Source organism: Vicia villosa, linkage group LG5 (genome assembly GCF_029867415.1).
Source record: "Vicia villosa cultivar HV-30 ecotype Madison, WI linkage group LG5, Vvil1.0, whole genome shotgun sequence".
NCBI lineage: Eukaryota > Viridiplantae > Streptophyta > Magnoliopsida > Fabales > Fabaceae > Vicia > Vicia villosa.
The window spans coordinates 141,110,878-141,128,931 of NC_081184.1; the positions used below are offsets into that span (position 1 = coordinate 141,110,878).

General features: G+C 33.9%; 1 protein-coding gene and 2 non-coding genes across 3 annotated transcripts; all 3 read right to left on the minus strand.

Annotated features, from left to right (window-relative positions):
• Positions 1-4,846: 4,846 nt before the first annotated feature.
• Positions 4,847-4,951, minus strand: LOC131608373 (small nucleolar RNA R71). Its single transcript, XR_009285638.1, has one exon. It is a non-coding gene; the product is annotated as a small nucleolar RNA R71 (small nucleolar RNA).
• A 472-nt stretch (positions 4,952-5,423) lies between these two features.
• On the minus strand, positions 5,424-5,504 carry TRNAL-AAG (transfer RNA leucine (anticodon AAG)). Its single transcript has one exon. It is a non-coding gene; the product is annotated as a tRNA-Leu (tRNA).
• Positions 5,505-12,253: 6,749 nt separating this feature from the next.
• LOC131602803 (neutral/alkaline invertase 3, chloroplastic-like) lies at positions 12,254-17,247 on the minus strand. The gene is made up of 7 exons (XM_058874996.1): positions 17,050-17,247; positions 16,069-16,802; positions 15,197-15,362; positions 14,878-15,089; positions 13,236-13,729; positions 13,112-13,160; positions 12,254-12,821 (listed from the first exon to the last, which is right to left on the minus strand). The coding sequence occupies exons 2-7, from the start codon at positions 16,756-16,758 to the stop codon at positions 12,504-12,506; spliced, it is 1,929 nt and encodes a 642-aa protein (XP_058730979.1). The 5' UTR covers positions 16,759-16,802; positions 17,050-17,247; the 3' UTR covers positions 12,254-12,503.
• Between the last annotated feature and the right edge of the window lie 807 nt (positions 17,248-18,054).

Sequence of the window (18,054 nt, forward strand, 5' to 3'; positions counted from 1 at the left end):
ACAAGACAATCCTTCTTAAAGTGACTATTTTTGGACAATTAAAACATTTTACCTTTTATTTGTCAAACCTCTTTTATTTGGACATCCCTTTATGTTCACCTCATTCTCTTGGCACACTTAAGCCTTCACCATTATCTTCAATCTTCAAATCTTCCGCCTTTGAAAATTCTTTGGATTTTACCGCCGTCTGAACTTCATCCAAAGTGATAGTACCTTCCTTACCATAAAGAAGGGCATCCTTAAAGTTCTCAAAGGATCTAGGTAACGAGCTCAACAAGATTAAAGCCTTGTCCTCATCATTAACATTCACTTCAATATTTTTGGTTACCTTTTCATGAGTGCTTGTTCTTTATGATAAGGTTCACCCTTCCTTTTACATACTTCAAATTTGGGGGTTTTGAACCATTTGAGGATCACTTCCTTACAGTTACACCTTGTGAGTTAGACTTATGTAAAAGTTTTCTAATATTGGGGTGAATACAAGAAGTTTGTTTCTACATTAACTTTTTTGTTCATTTGTTTCATCTTCTAAGAACTTATGTTGACCTTGACTTTCCCCAAGGCTTGCTTTCTTTCAAACATGGTCGAAGATGTTCGACATTTATATGAACAACTTCAAAGGCTTTAAATACTAGAACCACTTTGGTGCGCCTCTTAATCATGTTACACACAAGATACGTTGTGAGATCCCAGAAATGGATTTTGATGATAATCAGGTCTCTCTTGAGTATTCTCCCTCCGCATCATGCAAAGACAAATTCCCAAAGTTTTGGAAGTGAAATTGTTTCATAATGACTCCGATATATATATATATATATATATATATATATATATATATATATATATATATATATATATATATATATATATATATATATATATATATATATATATATATATATTCATTAAACACTAATTTGACAGATGAGGAGGCACACATGAAGAAGACTTTTTAAAAATCTAGGAATGATATTAGAGACATTGAAGAGATACACCATGACGTATTGGACATATGACTCCATACACAAGAGAAGGTGAACTGTAAAAGTTTAAAAAACAACGATTGAAAACAAAATCATTTGTAAAATTAGTGTTTGTACTGTTTTGTAAAATCAAACAAATAAATAAGCAGTAGAAATAAAATAATTAAAAGTAATGGAGATAAGGGAGAGAAAAAGACATCATAGATTTATACAAGTTCGGTCAAACTTGACCTACTATTATCCCCAATAATTCTTCTTGTGAGTATCCAATAATCTTGAGAGCTTTCAATATGGTATGCCCACATACACCTTTCTACAAGGATATGAAGTTTAAAGACTAACTTTCAACTAAATAGCGAGCATGGCTTAAAATGGTTATCCTCCGAACTAAACAGAGACTTTCCACGGGTTGATCTCGAACCAAGACAGAGTTTTACATTGGCTATCCTCCAAATTGATATGGAGTTTTTAGTTGGCTATCCTTCAAATGGAACTTGAGTTTTACACGGGATAACCTTCGAGTCGAGATGAGACTTTACATAGGCTAATCTAAAACCAACTGATCTCTTACGCAAGGCTGAACGCAGGAACCAATATGAGGTTTTACATCGGCTAATCTTGAACTGATAAGGCTTTTAATCGTGAGAAGCTCAGGAAACATTATGGGGATTTTAATGGTTGATATTCACAAATCAAAAGAGAGCTTTTGTTCTTAACGAAACTCATAAATCAAATAGAGACTTCCTAAGACAATCCCTCAAACCAAACAAGAGCTTTTACTATTTTATCTCGGAACCAAATAACTTCTTATAAAAGAAATATTTCCTAAAGAGATTATACAATCTTGGTAAATTATAGTTAAGCCCTCACCCAGAACAATGATCCTCACTTAGACTCAAGAACGCTGTCAAAGCACTATGGCAAAATATATGTGAGAAAATGAGAGTTTTAGAGAAAATATTGAGAGATTAAGAAAGTGAGATCAAAGCTCGTTTTCTGAGTGAGATCAAATTATGGTTTAAATTTGGAAATAATTCATGGGTGAAATGAATTCCATAATCGATTAGGCCAATCAATTATTGGCCCTTAATAATCGATTAATTAAGCCACAAATGGAAGGTTTAGATATTTAGTCGTTACCAATCATTAAGAAACTCTTCCAATCAATTTTAGAATCAACCAAGTGATAATAATAGATTAAATGATTAGGGCTAATCAATTATCCATTTATGAAAATTCATCCAATTAATTAGATAATCCCCCAATCAGTTAGATAGGCTTATAAACATTTTCATATGGTTTTATTAAAATAAGAGAGGTTTCTCAAAATTTATTAATGTGTGTTATTTTTCCATAGTATTTCCAGAAACACCCTTCTTCCTTTACAAGACGTTGGCCACTCAAACAGACACAATCAGATGAACTTTCACACTACATCTCTTTCATAACTCTAAAGCTTTAAATCTTTCTTTCAAGAACTTTGAGTTTCCTAGCTTTATGAGGCTTCAAATAATTTCAAGTTGATTATTATAATCAAAGAGTTCAAGCCACCGATAAAACTTGAAATAGACGTCTTTACTTGAAACTCATTTGACCATGGTGTTGACTTCACAGAGATCTCTTGATCATTAAGAGCATATTCAGAAGGATAGCTTGATGAAACATCTTGAGCATATTTGACCAGTTGAGCTATCTTTAAGAGATAATGACTTCACTAGATATCGTTTGGTATCAGGTGTTGTCATCATCAAAACCAAATATATAATTAATTGATTGAACCTTTGCTATCAATAACCTTCATCACCTTGGATCACCCTGTCAAAACCTGTAAGCGCATAGATCCATATGCTCCCTCTTTTTTATGATGACAATGCATCTCTCAGGGATGTTGTAAAAGAGAAAACAAGTGGGTAAATTTTGAATTGGTTAAACTTCCCCTCACATGAGTAGAGAGAATACTCTACTCCCTTGTGGGTATAGTTCTCCTCATTTGGCATAATCATAAAGGCTTGAAAAGATGCTAGACAAGAATGATAAGCATGCAAGCACATAATTCACATTGATTACACACAATTTAAAGGAAAATATTACTCCATTAACTAATCAATATGAGTACAAGGGAAAGAAGCAACATGGATAGGAAATAAAAAAAGGCAAAGAGAAAAGCAATTAGAGCAAACACAAGCAAACAAGAAAAAAACAATCATTCTCATCGTCGTTATCATTGAACCTGCTCGGAGATCCAATTCGAGTTTCCGTGAGCTTGCGAGCAAGATGACAAACTCTGGAATCAATTCTCCTTTGCATTCTTATTTGTTCTTGTTGATTCTAGAAAAGGATTTGATGACTTTCGAGAATGATGTTTGATCAGTGCATTTTAATGCACGTTCTTCCATGTTTGTACTCAAGCATTTCTTCGGTTTGTTTTATTTATTTTTATGTTTTAATATGTTTTTATATTTTATTTTATTTTTTGCACTTATTTGTTTTTCGTATTAATTTTTCAGCAATAACAGTCTGCACGGAAACGATCATATCTGGAGTTCCAGGAGTCCGATTGAGGCGTTCTAATAATCGCCGGAAAGCTAGGAGAAAGAGCTACAATTCTTATGTTTGAGTCGAAGTCAGGATCGGACTGTAGAAGGGCCAGAATATTCGTTGAAGTTGCAGCACTAGTTTTAGTTAAGTTTCGGGTCAATTGGTTTTGGGCCTGGGTCGTATGTTTGACCCAGTTGGATTGTAAAACGGGTCATTCTTCTTCCCCTTAGGTTAGGCAGCCGCGGGCTGTATCATCTATCTTCCATTTTTTCACGAATTTTGAGAGCTTTCACGTTTTGCTATGGAGAACTAAACCTTCCGGACGAATTTACTGTATTCAGGTTCAATACTTTGAAATTGTTATAACTACAAATATAATTCTATTCCTTTCAATAATATTATATGATCATTGTTTGCTTAATTCGATTTCCGTATAATATTGTTGATTAAATTTGAATTGATACATGTTCTTGACTTTTGATCGCAATTCGACAGTGCTTAACCGTTAAATTGCGATATCTTTAACCGTATGCTTAATCCGGCAATAGGAATATATATCTTACGATGTCGATCACGCTTGTTGAATGATATTGTGTTCGAATAGGATAGAGATCGTAGTTGTATCAATTGATGATAAGTAGAACCCGAAGCAGTGAATTCGTTTGCCTTTTAATCACTTATTTTCAAAACAGCTTATTTTCAGAATCACTTATTTTAAGAACTTTTTTTTTAAAATTCGACCAACCAACCCCCCCAATTTTGATTTCAGTTAGTAATAATTAAGAGTCCTTGAGAGACGATATTCGAGTCACCTTTCCGTCGTTACTACAGTTTTTACAAAAACTCGTTTTTGATCCGTGCACGACAGCGGATCAATGTTGAGGAGAGTATTGGTAGAAAAGGTCTGAGGGGTTTCATAATTGAAATACTCCATATTTGCATTCTTTGATTGTCGATTTTGACTTGTAGGAGCTCTTCTTATTACCTTTGGAAGTATCTAAATTATTACTCCATTGTTGAGTCTTATCCTCATCAAACTTAAGGTGTTTTCTCTTATTCTTGTGTGTTTATTATCTGATTCTTCCTTGTCTAAATCGAACCCAATATACTCTGGGATTTTTGAGATTAGTCCATTATATCTATTTTATCGAATTCTACGACACTCTAAAACTATCAATAACGTCATCTGATTAATGTTTTTCCCCTTTTCTCTAAGGAACATGGCTAGATCCTGGTTACATTCCCTACCTTCTGATTCTACCACAACATGGGATTCGTTGGAAACCTGATTTCTGGCTAGGTACTTCCCACCTAGTAAAAAACCCAACGAAAAAACAAAATTACTAGTTTGACTCATAAGGATGAAGAATCCTTCTACGGAGCGTGGGACGATTTAAAGAAATGTTGAGATTATGTCCTCAACATGGGCTTGAGAGATGGTTGGTCATACATACATTTTAAAATGGTCTTCTGTACTCCACGAGGATGAAAGTTGATGCAGCTACATGAAGGGCACTTGTGAATAAAAATATAGAATAAGCATATACCTTCATAGAGGATATGATGTAGAACCATTAACAATAGAAAATCAATTATAATTCCACCGAGAGATCACCTCAAAAAGAAGACAAGTATGAAGTAGATGTCTTAGACCACTTAAATTTTAAAGGAAGCGAGTATGAGGCAAGAAAATTAGGAGGACCCTGACAGAGAGGGAGGAACGACGCCGCCAGCATGAACGAATATTAAAAAAAATTAGAAGGACCCTGACGGAGAGGAACGACGCCGCCAGCATGAACGAATATTAAAAAATCCTAATCATAATGAAGAGAACACGAATAAAAATTTGAGACATATAGACTTTCTCTGAAAAATTAAAGCAAAAAAATATGAAAAATAATTTGTTGACAGTGGGATTCGAACCCACGCCCTTTCGGACCAGAACCTTAATCTGACGCCTTAGACCAACTCGGCCATATCAACTTGTTGATATTATAATCAAGACAAATTTACTTATACAAAGATTAATGCAAGTATATATTTCAAAAGGCATGACAACTTAACAAGTAGATATACACGTCTGTTTTTCCCAGGACTGAAAAAGGCTTAGCTAACATACTATCAGTTAGTCGAAAATTAAATATTAATTATTTTTTAGTCAACCGAAATAAAAATCAATTTTTTAAAGACTTAACATTTTTGAGTTAGTATTTCTAAGTACACATCTACTAGATATTGGACTCATGTCTAGATATATTAAATTTTATTCTTGTTATCATCTTTAGAGATTTATTCAAAAATAATATAATTAAACTAATTGTTTTTAATATCTTATGGACAAATATTTAAAAACCAAAAAAATGGTAATTTAATAATTAAAGAATTACTCAAAAATGGTGTCATTGATCTACGATTTAGAATCAATATTGAAAAACACGATCAATGACCCAGATTCAACCTCAGTTTTATAGTGGTCTTGATAATTCTACAACAATCCATATTTGTATCCCATAACACGGACTTGAGGGACTACTGTTCCGGACGAGTCAAGCAACTCAATAAGACCGACTCAGTACTAAGGTCCAATATAAAGCTATGTATTCTCAAATTGACGAACAAGTGTACTATCGCAAGGGAGCTCCGCACTAAATCCATACACCATTCTCATCTCCACCATTGAAATTCATCCAACAATCCCCCGCATGGGGCGCGTTGTTCACCAGGGATCGTTCTAACCGTTGTTGGTATATGAGTGTGACTTTGTGTCACACCAATATACTACTCATTACATGCAAGTTTTTTATCCTTGATTTTACTGACTTAGGTGTTAGAATATTAACCTTGTAGGTACACTTCATCACCGTCCATTGAAGACCTCTACCATCGTGTTGGAGCACCCGGAATCCATTGAAGACCTCTACCATCGTGTTGGAGCTCTTTTACGGGTGGACTTCATTAATTTACTACTATCAATTTTCAGTTTCACATTTTACCTTTGGACTATTTAGTAAATTAGTTATTGGATATAAAATAATATAAAAATACACAACTATTTAAGCATTAAAAAAAAACTGTAAAAAAATTCAATCTCATCACTTCAAAATACATGCCTAAGACACAAATGAAATCAGACACCGTTCTTTTTTGATGATTTAATTAAGACAACCACTCAGTACATAGCATGAAAAACCTCTTATTGTAGCATAAATTATGACTATGAGTGGCAAGTGGCTGTTGGTGATTTTAGTATCATCAATGCATTTTGGTAGTAATGTGATTTACTATAGGCCAATGCAATTATGTGTTAAGTTTGAAACGAGTTAGGGTAGTGCGGAGTGCACGCTCGTCGAGCCAAACGCGTAATTGAATATGAATAATAGAAACGGACATAACGTTTCGTTTGAATAGTTGCACCCGTTCCCAACGGACATAACGATTCGTTTGAATAGTTGCACCCGTTCCGACAGACATAACTGTTTTCCGAAAAGGTGTGTCTGTTCGTTTCTATTATTGGTCTCCTATATAAGGAGTCTTTTGGTCTCGATTTTTAATACGAAATCACAGACTTCCTCTCTACATTCTGATCTGTTCTCTATTGTCAGAAACAGATTGTTCTTCGAGAATTATCCCCGCAAAGATTTCGTGAACCCAGACAAGAATAGGGTCGAAATACTTTGTTCGGAAAGTGAACGAACACGATTCTTGAAGATATCCAGGATTATCATACCAATTATCTAACAAACGAACAAAGTTTTTTTTTCTGATAATCATGGCTGGAGGAGGAAGCACCGTCAAGGAGATGACTAAAAGTTTCGGAAAATTGGACAAGTTTCAAAGACAATTTACATATGGGTGAACACACGAAAAATTTACATCATAAACCGGATTATTTATCATGGTGATTACTATTCACTTTTCTATTTGGTGAGTCCCTCTTACTCTATCTATTTATTGATAAAGACAGTATTCACTATGCATCATGCATGAATCCTAGTTTAAATTTAAATATAAAATAGATTTTAGTTCTATAGATTAAGTTAGTGTCATGTGTTGATGTGTTTGGAAGAAAAGTTGAATGTATGTGTGCTGATAATTTATAATGAATGTTTAATCCTAAATCAAAATTTAAAATGTGAATTGGAAATCATGTTTTAAAATTTGTGAGTAGAATCTGATTACATGAATCATGAATGCATTGTCAATAAAACATGATAGTTTTAAGTAAAAGGAACTGGCATGTGCAAAACTTTATCCTATACATGTTATATAAGAAAATCGATATATCTGAAGAGTATAAAATGTTTGAAAATAATAGTTGAATAATTCTGCTTTAATGCATCTTATGAAATTAACTTCTCAAATGTCCTAACAGAATTAAATCCGTACATGTTGCAGAAAGTTTTCTTTCAAGTAGTAGTTAAATTATATACATGCAAATGCTTGTTTTGTTCATACACAGAGAAGAAAATATTTATATTAGATAAAGCATGAATAGCTTTATATTAGAGAACAACCATATAAATGTTATGCATATATATATAGCTTTAAATACAGATTATGCATAATGATAACGTCGTGTACGAATTCAAAATAAAACGGTTGTTTTACTTGAAACCAATATAAATTGTCATGTACCGATTCAAAATAAGGGTTCTCTTATTTTGAATTTTGAATTGTTGAAACAGTAACATGAATTTTCTTATAAGTGCCATAAAGAGGTTACTTAATTTATTATGTTGTGTAAATTTGTTATTATATTTGTTCAGTTGGTACAATATGTGATATATACAGTATTGAGTTCAATTGGTACAATATGTGATATATACAGTATTGAATCTTTCATTTAAAGTTATAATTTTAAATTATACAATTGAATTATGATCTATATGCTATGTTAATTGTTTGTGTTCGATGAAATTTATTATAAGACATATAAAGATCATTCAAAGATGATTCATAACGAGATGTAGAATTTTGAGAACCTTATCGCGGAAGATAAGGAATTCGAGATTCATATAAATAAGAACCTCGTGAGGAAGGTTCTCCGCGGATTGTTGAAATACAAGCCGAAAGTTCATCAATGATTGTTGAAAAACAAATCGAACATAGAATAAGCAGAAAGTCTAAAAGGCTAAGAATTTAGGACCAAACAAAATCGATTGTTGACATATTTCTTTTATCTAGTAGAAGAAAATAGTGAAAATTTTGTTTGTAAGATTCCTATTATTCTTCAAGTGGAAAATGATCCTAAGATTTACAATGGAGATGTAATTTCAAGGGACTCTTGGAATAATGTTATCCAAGATGAAATGAATTGAATTATGTCAAAACAGGATTCCTAAATGAAAATCTCGATGAGGAATTTTACATGGAACAACCGAAAGGTTATTTGCCTCGTGGCAATGAACAAAAGGTGTGCAAGTTTGTCAAATCCTTGTAAGGATTAAAATATGTACCAAAATAATGGCATACAAAGTTTGACTTTGTCATTGCAAAGTTCACTAATTAAAGGGAGACACACAAGTTAGGGGGAAAGTTTTCAATCTTATCAAAACAAGGATTCAAAGAATTTGTCATCATCAAAAAGGGGGAGATTGTGAAGAATATCTTATATCTAGTTTTGATGAAGACAAAGGTTATCAAAGAAGAAAATGATCAAACTTGTCATACATGTCAATGATGAAGTTGACCAGGAAGGTTCGACATAGAAATTCAAGTGAAAATTTGCAAGAATTGAACATAACCAAGGTACTCGTTGCAACTTATATTTTACTATTTTAAATTGCTCATAATTTCATCTCTCACTTCATCTGAAAACCTGCTTGCATCATCATGCATGATTATCTAGAAATATTTCTTCATCTAATTCTTGTGACAAGTGTTGGTACACAAAGTTGTGTGAGAACATTGTGATTTTCTTGTCTCCATGTTAATTATATGTTGATCATTATCAATGAGATGAATGGAACTTTATAAACAAAGAGGTTTCTAGATTCGACATTCAAGATGAAAAGATCTTGAAATGATAAACACCATTTTCGATCAAATCAAAGTGAAATAGTGGGGATTAAAAACATGTATAACTAGTTCCACAATGGAATCTGAGTTTGTAGCATTAGCTGCTGCTAGTAAAGAAGCAGAATGGCTAAGGAACTTGGTATATAAGATTCCGATATAGCCTAAATCGATATCACCAATTTATATCCGTTGTGATAGTAGTGCCACACTGGCTAAATCATATAGCCAAATATACAATGGAAAGTCTAGACATTTGGGTTTTAGACATAGTATGATTAGGGAATTAATCATGAATGAGGTGATATCTATTGAGTTTGTTCGGTCGCAACAAAACTTAGCTGACCACTTGACGAAGGGGTTAGCAAGAGACTTAGTGAAGAAGTCGGTAATTGGGATGGGATTAAAGTCCATTTAAATCTATTAGTTATGGTATATCCAATTCCCTTCTAATACAACGTTAGAAGCAGAATTCAATGAGGAAAGATCATAGTTAAAGATTGGAGCAATTGTGTTTATATTTCCAAGGTATGTGCTCAGACCTGCAAGTGATGGCTAGGTTGAAGTATATCTTCTTAATGGTTCTTTTGAAAAATTGCTAATGCAGGTGCAAGATTAAAAGGATCACCTATGTAAGCATGAAGTTTTGCCGCTTCAAGAAGCTTGGACTTGGCTTCCTATATGTTTATTAATGGATAAGGACACATGGCTTGTAAAGTGTCAAGTATGAATAGTAGAGTATTGTAAGAAACATATGTGTACTATATCTTTAGATATTCAAATGGATTGACGGGTTCAATCATTATGACACCCCGATTTTCGAATATTTGGAATGTGTATTTGTACTAAGATGAAAATTCAATCGTAAGACATTTTCTTCTATGCATTTGTTTGATCGTTATACCTGTAAAGTAAATCAAGGATTATACTAAAATGGGGGGAGTTTGTTGGTGATTTTAGTATCATCAATGCATTTTGGTAGTAATGTGATTTACTATAGGCCAATGCAATTATGTGTTTAGTTTGAAACGAGTTAGGGTAGTGCGGAGTGCACGCTCGTCGAGCCAAGCGCGTAATTGAATATGAATAATAGAAACGGGCATAACGTTTCGTTTGAATAGTTGCACCCGTTCCCAACGGACATAACGATTCGTTTGAATAGTTGCACCCGTTCCGACAGACATAACTGTTTTCCGAAAAGGTGTGTCTGTTCGTTTCTATTATTGGTCTCCTATATAAGGAGTCTTTTGGTCTCGATTTGTAATACGAAATCACAGACTTCCTCTCTACATTCTGATCTGTTATCTATTGTCAGAAACAGATTGTTCTTCGAGAATTATCCCCGCAAAGATTTCGTGAACCCAGACAAGAATAGGGTCGAAATACTTTGTTCGGAAAGTGAACGAACACGATTCTTGAAGATATCCAGGATTATCATACCAATTATCTAACAGTGGCAACCGCAAAAAAAAAAAACAGCTTTTAATGTTGTAGTTGTACTACAACTTTTCCTCCACGCGGTAGTTAGTTCTGATTTAGATTCCAAAAATAGCACGAGAAAACTGATGCACTAACAATCATTATCAACAACTTGGTTGTGGTGTTATAGGTAATAGGTCAGAGAAGTTCACAAGCTAAAGCAGCTAGCAGAAGAAGAGTACAAATCATATGATATATGCACATTCTCAGCAAAAAAGAATAAAGTGATGCATACGCGAATCATGGTCATTCATGTGTGTGTGTGTGACTGAAAGTGACAATTCAAGTCTCAAGGCATTGCTGTGTTATCACTATCAAATATGTGATCTCATATATGTCACCATCTCCAAATGATATCCATTTTCAAGCCCCAAACCTTTGGATTTGGATTTCAGTATCAATGTTTGATTTTAACTTTTCTCTACTCACACTTTAGTACTTGTTGTCCAAGAGGTTTACGCAAAGTCACACCTATATATGAGCCTCTCGTGAACGTCGCATTCCATGCGGGAAACCGGTGGATGGATTCCAAAAGTGAAGATGAGAATAGTGTATGGATTTAGTGTGAAATTCCCTTGTGATGATACGAAATAGTTGCTTTTAAATCCTTGTTATCGGATACGAATCTAAAATTAAAATTGTTGTAGAATTAACAAGACTAGCCTCGAGGAAGTTCCGCTCCAAAGTTCCGCAACCATTGGAAGGGTTTTTCGAGCAAAATGTGAGACAAATGATAAGTTGAGTGAAAGTTGGTGGTCTAATCTCATGTTTAGTTAGTGATTCAAACATGTATTTTAGAAACACTCTTAAAACCGAATTAGATAACAAATAAATCAAACCGTAATTAAAAATATTAATAATAAAAACATGTTTAAATTTTTTTAATAAAATTATATAACAGTTTGGTTATTTAAAAAACAATTCAATTTAGTAAATTTTATTTTCTATGGTTTGGAATTCCAAACCAATATATCAAATCAATAATGTAGATTTAGTTCAAGAATAAATTGAAACAATTAGATTCAACGATGTACCAAAACTCACTCCAATCCAATTTTAGTTTATTACAATTAGAATATCTCAATGGTCCAAGATTTTCAAGTGGCTATCCTTGAATTATATGGATACTACCACTGCACATTTTCATCAAATGGTTATACTAAGATGGCTACAAAAAGCGATAGTAAATTATCAACAGACCGGGGGAAAATATTTCCTTTAGAAATGTAGCACAAAAGTTTCTCATCATCTAGATTAACTGTATCTTCCGCATGCTACTCGGTCCTCAAGTATTAACATGTTTCCATTACATATACAACATTTACTAGTATAACACAATTTCATCATAATCAAACCTATATATTTTGCATACTGTTTCTATAATAATATGCTGCTAATCAGAAGAAAAATGAAGTAGATTATGAATAATAAATGGGACATAAACCTATCAGATGACCAAAAAGAACCAAATGAATTGCAATCAAACACTCATACAATGTAGGTCTGCTTCAAATTTTTCCTCCCACGCTTTCCTTTTGGATTGGCAGTAATAAAAGCATTCGCAAGTTCGGAATCCTCTGCAGTTATCAGAATGTTTGCTTTACTTGGGTCTGCAAGCAGCAGCTTTGACACAAGGTATCCGGCAATTGACCATGTCTGAAACAGTTGAGATTGTTTTCCGATGAATCGGGATCTTTTTGTGTCATAGTATTCAGGCCACTTGTCTCTTGATATACGCCTCTCAGCAATTTCAACAGTTTTTGCAGCAATATGTGGTCTATTCATCTTTATGCATGCAGCTGTGAACTGCAATAGCAATAGGCATTTTTTATGTTGAAACTTTGAATGTTGAACGAATTCAAACATGCAATGCTTAGGTGAAGAAACCAGCTAAGCTAGGAAAGGATTTTGCATGTGAAAGATGAAAAGGATTCAATAGGACAAATTATGATAAGAGCTAAGGTGAAAAAGTATGGTAGCTAGAAATCAGAACAACTCGGTCGTACACAAACAATATCATTTTATTGTCGACTAATTGCAATCTAAAATAAATAAATAGGGATGCAAGTGCATCACACTTTGCAACTGTAACAAACCTGCCAGAGCAGTGATGGCCAGGAGCCTCCGTTATGGTAGGACCAAGGCCTGCAAAAGATAAAATCAAGTCGAGAAAAATATTATAACAGTAAAACATAAGCAGAGGAAAGTTAGATTCAATACGTGTTCTTAGGATCACTTCCGGTGATTATCTGCCACTCCTGACCTTCAAGAGCGGGATAACAAATCTTTAGTGGCATCTCTGCCACCAAATCCGACCATTTGGCCTCAATAAGATCCAATATGGAATGTGATTGTTCCTCTGTGGCCATACTATTAACCACAGACCACAAGTTTCCCAGCGAAAAAAAACGGAAATCCATGTGAGCTGGTTGTAAGTTACCAATTAAGTAGCCTCCTTTGTTTGGCATCCATTCCACTAACCAAGGAGGAATCTGGTCTGGGTATATGTTGAATTTGTTAACTGCATCATACGAGTATTCCTCTGTCTTGTAACGATAAATTTCATTTAATCTTTTCATATCAATCCAATAATATTCCCTAATATGAAATGAAAGAGCTACCAGACGATTGTTCAGTGCACGTATGAGATCCGCTGATCCATCCTCGGGAGTAAGCATCTCACGTGCACAAAGTAAGGCAGAATAAAACAGGGCCTAGAAACAGAAAAAAAAAAAAAAACAAAAAGAAAATACGCATTAGATAAGTTTATTTGATAGCTAATTCCATCTTTAATTTTAGGTATTTCGGGTACATAATGCTGAGCAATAAATTTATTTGACAAAATTGATATGCAAACAAAACTTTGAAAAGTAATACCAAAAAAAAAAAATCTAGCTATTAGGGAGCTTTTCTCAGGTAAATTAGAATCATTCAGGATTTGGATTGGCTGCAACTACTAAAAAGCTTCGTCACTCATTCAGTGATACCGATGAGCTGCGTAATTTCAGAATTCAGGTCGGGTCACAGAGGCTGCATCTGCCTAAAGTATTTGTGGCGGTGGTAGTAAGCAGAGGAGGCGCAACTGGTCGAATTACAAATAGATGCCCATAGAAACACACTAATGGAAAAAGAATAACTGGATGAAGCATAGGAATATGAACAAAGAAGCAGGACAGAAATGCCAACCAATTGAGAGTGAATGACGGCAGCAGAAGAAATTTTGAACTCGGATGACATGATAGAGTATTTGAAGACATGCCGAAAGGATGACACAGCGATGGAGAACTATTGGCATTGGCTGCTCCGATGACGATGTAGGTCAGATGGCTGGACTGGCTACGCCAGAATGATCACAATGGTGTCAGCAGTGACCGATTATACATGCCAAAGAAAGGTCCATAGGAGAAAATATGTCATTGCGGAAAGCCAAGATAGGGTCGTCAAAATACATGCCGAAGAAGGGTCCAAAGGAGAAAAGATTTGTCATTGCGAAAGCCAAATAAGACTCGTCAAAAATAAATAATAGACTGTTTGGGAGGCTCACGGGAAAAAGATGCAGAAGGGCTGGAAAAATATGGTAGTTTGCCTGAACTTTTTTGGCGGCGGCCGCCGGCAACTGTGATAAACCCCACTAGCTACATGATCAGAAGTTCAGAACCTGATCTGATACCTTGTTGAATTTATGATTCAAACTACACCAACCTCTAATTATAATAGCATATAAAATAAATACTAATAGATATTACTTGCTAATTCTAATCCTAATAGTAAATATTTGGATTTGATTCTTTGATTCTAACACTTAATAAGAAATAGTTGATAAGTAGCACACTACTGAAAAAGGAAAGGAAATCTTAAATACCTGGATCTCCAAAGGATGCCCATGTATGCCCATCCTTCGATCTATCATGCAAGAACCATCAGTTACTAATAATGTTGGAAACATGTCAAAGCCATCAGCAAGACACAACTTCAAAATCATCTTAATTCCTGTTTGCACATCAACTCTCTCCTGAACTGATAAATCTCCGGAGCATTTTCCATATGCTCGTAGTAAAATAATCCACCACAATCCTGAGAACACATGTTCAATAAGTTAACCAATCCAAGAAGTATTAATATTGTAGTAAGTTTCGTTTTCCATGTAAGAAAGATTCTATAGATCCAATCAGTTATTTTACCGGAATCAACAGGGGCAACACGGCCAATGGCTGCCTCTCCAAAGTCAGGATCCAAAACCTCTTCTGTTGCAGAGTCATCCCCTTCCAGAGGAACTGTCCGAACCTTAAAACTAGCAGGCATCAAACCTTGTCCTGGACTATGACAATCCATTGTTTTCTCCCAGCTCTGAAATGGGATAAATTTGTTCAATGCTTAAGTGAATTAAAAACAGTAAAGCTCACATGAAAATACAAATGGGTCTTAGACAAAGAAGTGGGAACAATGAAAGATTACTAATGAAAAGTGTTAATTAACGCCCCTTCCTTTAATTACGGACAATTAACATCAATGACAAATGTCACGCAAAAGCTTTTTCAGCATTCTTATAGGACCTCATTGAGTAAATCACAAGAATTAAGAAAGTTGGTTGTGGTATTAAATTTGTTGACAATTGGTATTGTTTTATAAGTTTACCTTTCATGAGAGCAAATTAGTAAACATTTTCATCTAACTATTTATTATAGATTGTGGAAAGTGATGTAACACAATTAAGAATATGTTGATAAAGAAATAATAAATGCAGTTGAAAACTTGAAAGATGACATATAAAAAGGGACAAGGAAAAAGTCAAGAGGGTCTTATATTTAAGAACAGGAGTGGTAGTACTATGATTCACCAAAAAGTTTACAAGCAGATAGAGCTAGGTTAGTAGACAAAGTTTGAACGGTAATGACTAATGAATAAACTAAGTTTGTGAAGACATAACCATCAGTTCAACATGGTCAATAAAAAAATGAACATATGCATCAAAGACATGTAAACACGGGAAGTTGGATCAAATGTGTTTCTGTTGCTCAAACATGTTGTCATTAGTATAAGACGAAGAGATTACCTGCAACTGAAGCGTATGAAGAATGAAATTACGAACAATATCATACTCTCCCTTCAATAGGAAAGCGATTCCAGAAGGAATAAAATCCCGAATAAAGACCTGGTCATAATTCAAAACATTGGTACTGTTTGGATCCTTTGCAGCAATAGTTCCAATAGGATTGCCACAATAATTAACTACAGACTCCCTCAGTAGATCCCACGCTTCGTCCTCAATGGAGTTGATGCTAACAGAGTCAAAGTTTTTCGAGATATTCCCATTTGTAATATTAGACGACAAAATCTCCTTTTCCTGTTTCAACAATTGAACATCTTCAAACTCTACGACAGACTTGGCACTCATCACATTGCTTACCAAATTTGATTTCTCAACGTCACTCGCAAACCTCGCCCCGTTCCCATCTCCTGAAGTTATGCCACTCAGATTTTCAGCCTGTTGGCATTTGCATGTCTGTAACCGCGGATGACTATAGGTCTTATAGTCACAAAAACTGACAGCAGTCAACGGAAATCGATGAGGTCTTAACTGGCTAGAAGTAGAGCTCTCGATTAAAAACCTACGCCTTGAAGACAGTTTCTTCCTACATTTTACTCGCAACTGCGAAGTGTTCCCATAAAGCTCATTATACCCAGATTGAGGCACAACCCTAGACAGAATCTGATAAACTGCTTGGGAAGTACCCAAAGACATGCTGATTATAAAATAAGGAAACCCTAGCAGCTAAAATTTTGCTTCTGCAGAGTGAAAATTTAGATTACAATCAACCAGTGAGAATTACTTAACAAAATCTTAACAAAATTTAATGATAATAACCAATTGCCAAATAATATCAAAGCTGAATGAATTCAACAAAAACAAATCCATAGCATATCATGTCACATAATCAAGATAATATCAACAAAACATCACAGAATTTGATTATCAACGGGTAAATGATGCAAGTGGAGAAAAAGTGTATTGTGTTGTTTGAATTGGACGAACCTTTTGACTGGAAAATCAGAGAGAATCTGAAGACTGGTGTATCTTCAGATACTGTGTGTCGTGATTAAACTGACAGATAATGCATAGTTATGAAATTCGCCAATTATATTCTTGTTGCACGATTTTTTATTTTCTTTCTTTCTTGAGAGTTGAGATGAGCGATTTATTTTGTTTCATTTTTGTTTTGCTTTCGTCATTTTCTTATTATCTTGGATGGTTTTCTTTTCTTTTCCAATTGTAATTTTTTTTTCTCTTTGTTTATGGCACGTGATATTGTGGCATGACTTGGGCCTCAAAAATAAATTAAAGGAAAATGAAGATTTTTGAGTGCCACGGAATACTATTTAATTTTTCAACCTAAGAAGAATATGTGTTTCTTTATGTTATATATATATATATATAAAAGAAGGGTTATGTTTACTCTCGGATCCAGAGTAAGTTATTATAACTTACTCCAAATCTAGACCATTGATTCTTCTCAATCTAATGATTAGAAATAATAAGTAATAGTTTTCTCTCTCCACATTTAATTACTTGTTATTTTTAACCACTAGATTGAAAAGAATCAATGGTTTAGATTTGGAGTAAGTTATAATAACTTACTCCTGAAGTAAATATAACTTTATAATATATATATATATATATAGAGAGAGAGAGTTCCTTATTATTTTTAACCATTAGATAGAAAAGAATTAATGGTCAAGATGTGGAGTAAGTTATTATAACTTACTCTTGGAGTCAATATAACCCTCCTCATATATATATATATATATATATATATATATATATATATATATATATATATATATATATATATATATATATATATATATATATATATATATATATATATATATATTATAGGGTTAAATATATTAAGCCTCATGCCATTATAACGTGTTTTGTTTTTTGCTCCCTGAAGTTTTTTTTTTACTAAAGGCCCCTTACAAAACATAAATCCTGGATTTACCACACCCTTTTATCCTATTTGCTGACTGGGCTTTG